The 5,232-nt window shown below is 52.4% G+C and overlaps 1 protein-coding gene across 1 annotated transcript; it reads left to right on the top strand.

The window, feature by feature from the left end:
• Positions 1-2,326: 2,326 nt before the first annotated feature.
• Positions 2,327-4,977, top strand: TMEM200C (transmembrane protein 200C). The gene has a single exon (XM_075532659.1). It carries the CDS (start codon positions 2,416-2,418, stop codon positions 4,219-4,221), a length of 1,806 nt encoding a protein of 601 aa, XP_075388774.1. The 5' UTR covers positions 2,327-2,415; the 3' UTR covers positions 4,222-4,977.
• The last annotated feature ends 255 nt before the right edge of the window (positions 4,978-5,232 follow it).

Genomic DNA, 5,232 nt, shown 5'->3' with positions numbered 1-5,232 from the left:
CAGCCGACCTCAGCTGGGCAGTCCCTTGGCCTTCCTCATTGGGCATGGGGAAGGGTCTCCTCAAAGGTGGGTCTCCCATGGCACCTGACCTTTTGTTAGTATTTCATGTCAAATGGTGATACGTTTTTTAAAAGGAGTTCAGCCTTCTGCCAACAGAGCTGAAGGAATAATAAACTAGGGAGTTAATTACTAGCTATTAAACTAATTTTAAAGATCTTCTGTAAATGATGGTTGGAATCCATTCCAGCCCTCCTTACATTCTACCAGAGTCAAAGCGCCTTTGCCAAGGAGAGACGTGTGTGTGTGTGTGTGTGTGTGTGTCTGTGTGTCTGTGTTGCCCTCCTCCAAGACACCCAGCATCCTGATGCACACTTACCATGCTCGCCCGCCCCCTCTGCTGGGTAGTGCTTTGCTCCGGAATGTCTGACTCCAAAAGCCTTCCTAAGATCACCAGGGTTCTCCAGAGGACTACATTAAAGACGCTGGAGCTTAGGGTTCAACAAAAATCGTGGTTTCTATGAAGGTGCTGGCGGTCGGGGTGTGAAGGATGGACTATAATTATTTCTCTCAACCGTTTGCTTGGGCTTAATGGTATCGCTCCCGAAAACGTTAAAGGCTTGTAGCATTCTACTCACCCTCCTCTAACCTTAGTGTTTTCCTTTATTGAAAACCAACTAAGTTCCAGGAAGTGATTTTCAAACACTATAAAGAGCTGATTATCATTTGATTTTCCATCGGGGAAGGAAAGATCCTGCCTATAAGGATATAATGGAAGGAATGGGGAACCAAAGCTCTTCACCCGAGCACTAATTAGAAGCAAAGTTCTCCCTAAGTAATAGCACATTTCAAAGGGTAATTTATTTTAAAATATGAATTCTTTTATAAAAGATAAAATACTAAAAGGCTTGCATGACATCTTTTTTGTGTGTTCACACAACGCCCTTAATTTTTGCATCTCTATTATAAGAGCCAGCCAATGGAACACGAGAAAAAAAATGGTTTAATCTAGGAACATAGCAGGATTGAAATATTCAGCAGCTGACAAAAATGACAAAATTGCATCTGTGCATTTACTTACCAGGCTTCATTATGAGTAAACTAAACTTCCTATGGGGAAGGCAATTGATTGTGCCACCCTCCTTTCAAAAAAATGACCTCATAAGAAACAGCTTTTAAATGGAGAACTGTCGTTCTGCAAGTCCCCATTAATAAGTACACTGTTGTATGCAGTTAATTGCCTGCTCACTTGAGTACTGGGATTCTGAGAAGTGCACATGAATTGACACGTCATAAGGGGTCAGCAGGCTATTAGGGCCCAGTGGTGGTTGTTAGGTTTTTGTGTGCGTGGTTTGTTTTTTTTTTAAGATTGTAATTTTCCCACATGAGAAAAAGACGTTTCCCTTGGAGATTCCAGGGGACTTCTTCAATTCCCCGATGAGCTCAAGCACATGATACCTTTAAGGGAGTTTCTCTAAGTGATGAGAGAAGGCTAGCAGGAAGAGCTCAGTTACATAACCAGTTACCTCAAACTAAATATTCCACCCCAAGAAGCTATCCAGATGTTGCAGGAGAGAGGGGAAGAAAAGGCTGTGAGTGGAGTGCTATGCTCTTAGCTGTAATCTGAGAGACTTTATGAAGGGATTTATTGTCGGATTTTTAAAATACCATCATAATGTTTTCAGCAATAAACTCTCAATTACCTGAAGTAAATAAACCTTCTGCCAGCTTAGTGTATGGCCTTTCAGTTTCCATCCAGTGAAAAGAATTCTTCTTGCCTTTACAAAATAACCATTTGTGACTGTTTTCCTGACGTTAGAGCCCACAAATTTCTTGGCTTAGAGATTGGGAACTGGAGCCCAAGACCTGGTGGTAGCTCCCTTGAGAAATCGCCAAAAATTACAGCTGGACATGGAGAAAGGCTTTTGCGTGGAAAGCCCTCAGCCACTTCTTGAGTCCCCATATTGAGTGGTTATAAATGGTCTAAAAACCTCCCTTGGCTGCCACCAAGAATGTTTGAAATGAATGATGCTGACTATGTGTGTGTGTGGTAGAGGGGGGTGGGGTGGCAAGAATGGGGGGGGGGCTGTTCGGAGAGAAAGAGCTCTCAAATTGTTAATCACCTCTGTTGTCAGTTATTACAACAAAGCCTCCCTTTCCTAACCCGTGGACCCTCCCTCGCCCCGCCATCATGGTACAGGACCCCTTGGTTAGTGGATGGGGTTCGGAGGGCAAGCATGGTGTGAGATTTGGGAAACCAGAGGAGTTGAAGCGCCTGGGATACTGCCTACACCCTCTGACTGTCTTCCTCTGCTTTGCAGCAGGAGGAGGTGACGGAGCAGCTGGTGGGCAGCTGGCACCCCCTTTGCACACACCTCCACCCCAGGGGCTAGCTCTTCCGCACTACTCAGGCTCATCATGATCGCCACCGGCGGCCTGCTGAGGATATCCGCCAGAAAACAGGATCCCCTCCACCCCCCCAGCCAGGGCCCCAAGCGCAAGCGGAAAGCCAAGAAGCGGCGCAAGAATGACGTGGTGGTGGTGAAGGGCAAGCTGAAGCTCTGCTCCATCTCTGGGCTTATCGCCCTCTGCGGGATCCTGGTGCTGCTGGTGGGCATAGCCATGGCGGTGGTGGGTTACTGGCCCAAGGCCAATGGGACCTATCGGGAGGCGGCTAAACAGCTGCTGCTTACAGGCAGTGGCAACCGAGTCCCGTCCATGGCCAATGGTAGCAGTGGCCACAGAAATGGGTCCAAGAGCCACCTGGAGACTCAGGGATCTGTCAACTCCAGTTCTGGGGGTGCGCCCAGAAGCACGCTGCAGGCTCCGGTTCCCGCACCCTCCTCCTCTTCATCCTCTTCCCAGTCTGTGGGTTTTTTCTTCCGGATCTTCTCCCGCTACCTGAACTCCGACAAGCTCAAGGTCTTCGGGCCCCTCATCATGGGCATCGGCATCTTCCTCTTCATCTGCGCCAACGCGGTGCTTCACGAGAACAGGGACAAGAAGACCAAGATCATCAATTTGCGGGACCTCTACTCCACGGTCATCGACGTGCACAGCCTCCGTGCCAAAGACCTGGCAGCTGCCGCTGCCGCCGCCGCCGCCTCGAGCCCGGCCCCCGCCTCCGCGTCCCCGGGGGCCTCGCCGCTCAATGGCTTCCTCAGCTACGTGCAGGCGCGCGGCCTGGAGCTGAAGCCCCGCCGGGGCAGCGGGGACACCTGCGGGGCCGCGGCAGCCTGGGCCAAAGGCGCGAGGCCCCACCCTGCGGCCCGGAGCGGCGGTGCGGGGTCCGGAGGCCGGGCGTCCCCTCCAGACTGGTGCTCGTCCCCTCGCTGCCCGCACGAGCCCCCGGGCGTGGCCGAGGCCGTGTACAGTATCTACCGTGACCGTGCGGGCGTCGCCGGCCGTCCCCGGGTCGCCGCCGCCCACGGCGACCGCAGCCCGACGCCGCCCAGCAGCGCCCCCGGGAGCTGGGGTCGCCGGAGCACCGCCAGCTCCCTGGTGGGCTCCTCTCTGAGCGCCTTCGCGCTGCTGCCTTTGCCTGGGGACCGCGACGCGGCCGAGGCGGGCGCCACCGACTGCGGGCCGAGGCCGCGGGGGGAGCGCGGCTCTCGGGAGCTCCCGCGGGACGAACTTGACCCGAGCCTGACCGACCTCGGGGCGCCCGGCGGGGCGGACCAGCCCGAGGGGGAGGCGGCGGGGCGCAGCTCCGGGGCGCCTGGCGGCCGCCTGCCCAGGACCGGCAGGTCCGCAGCCCCGCGGCGCCGCAGCACCAGCGGGCTCCCGGACACCCGGGCGCCCCCTTCTCCGGAGCCTCCGCCCTCGCCCGGCGGTTCGGAACTGGACGCCAGCCCGTGGGCCAAATCCACCTCCCCGTCGCCTCCCCTCCGGCTGGAGGACTCGCCCCCGGCCCGGCGGTCCTCCCAGTGCTCCCAGTGGGATGAGCCGTCCGGCAGCAATAAGGGCTACATCCCGCTCCAGGAGACTGGCACCTCCTCCGAGTCGGTGGTGGACTCCGGGACCAGGGAGAGCCATGATGGTGTGGGCGCGGGCACCACGGGGGTGGAGGGGAGCGCCCCGCAGGAGCCCAGCGCCAAGCCGCTCCCAGCAGAACCACCGCAGCCGCTCCACAGGCAGTTCACCAACAAGGAGAAACTCCTCCTGATTTCCAGGTCCCACGCCCCAGAAGCTGAAGATGGAGAGCTGGAGGGCTCTAACATTTAGGGAAAGAGTACGGGCTGGGAGCAGAGACCCAGGGAAGACCTCTGAGGAAGCCCCACTTGAATCTGGTGGTTGAAAGTCCAGCTTGTCCTTGGGGGCCCCTCTGAGCAAACCATTCACTATTGACCCAAAGAGCTGCAGAATGTTGTCCTTGACTTGCGTTCACAAGACTTCTGTAGATAACTCCAAGCAAAATTTGAAAACAAAGCAACACAGCAAACAAGTCTTTTATGTCCGATGGTGATTGTATGTTCCATGGAAACCAAATGTATTAAAAGGTCAGCAATCGAGATACAATTATCTTAATTTTCTTAGGATCAAAAGAATATATTTTTGACAGTAACTGTGCACTTTACTCCAACTTTTACTTTTGATCCCGAAAACCCCCCATCTCTGTACTCTGCTTCTGGCTTTGGGCTTAGCTGCTTGAAAATGACAAGCTTTATTCCTCCTCCTCTTTCGGGGAGCGGAGAGGCTTGTCTCTGTTCTCTGAGAGAACCGGTCTTACTGAATGAAGTCAAAGCCCAAAGCATGAGTACGTCTGGATAGACCTCTTGCCCGCTCCTTGCCCCTACCCCACTCCATTCTCACAAGACCCAAAGACTTCTTTATTTTTTAAAAAGGGTATTTGCATTTTGCTACTAGGGGTATTTTGTGGAGACTACAGGGAACCAGAATCTAGAAGGACTGTTATATTCCTACATTCACAATATCAAATACATGATGCTTTATTGAGTATTATCTGACCTGTATTGAAAAATAGCATTAATATTAAAAGTATTTTTAATAAAAAAAGTTTACAAAGAGTTAAAACGTCAAATTGCCTCACTTTGCCTTGAAATGATGCTTCTGAAGCACATTAAAAATGTAACAGTTCAGTTGGTAAATCTAAAATGGTTTTCTTGTGATATTGCCTCAATGTGCTCTGCTCCATTATCACTCGATCCATTTTTAATATTTTTTTCTGTTCACTTTATAATTGTACAGTAGTAGTAAGGAGCCCTGGTGATGGAG

Source organism: Tenrec ecaudatus, chromosome 15 (genome assembly GCF_050624435.1).
Source record: "Tenrec ecaudatus isolate mTenEca1 chromosome 15, mTenEca1.hap1, whole genome shotgun sequence".
Classification (NCBI taxonomy): Eukaryota; Metazoa; Chordata; class Mammalia; order Afrosoricida; family Tenrecidae; genus Tenrec; species Tenrec ecaudatus.
This window is presented reverse-complemented; position numbering and strand designations above follow the sequence as displayed.

Excerpts from the sequence above, each read along its gene's own strand:
- TMEM200C (XM_075532659.1), top strand. The coding sequence starts at position 2,416 with ATGATCGCCACCGGCGGCCTGCTGAGGATATCCGCCAGAAAACAGGAT.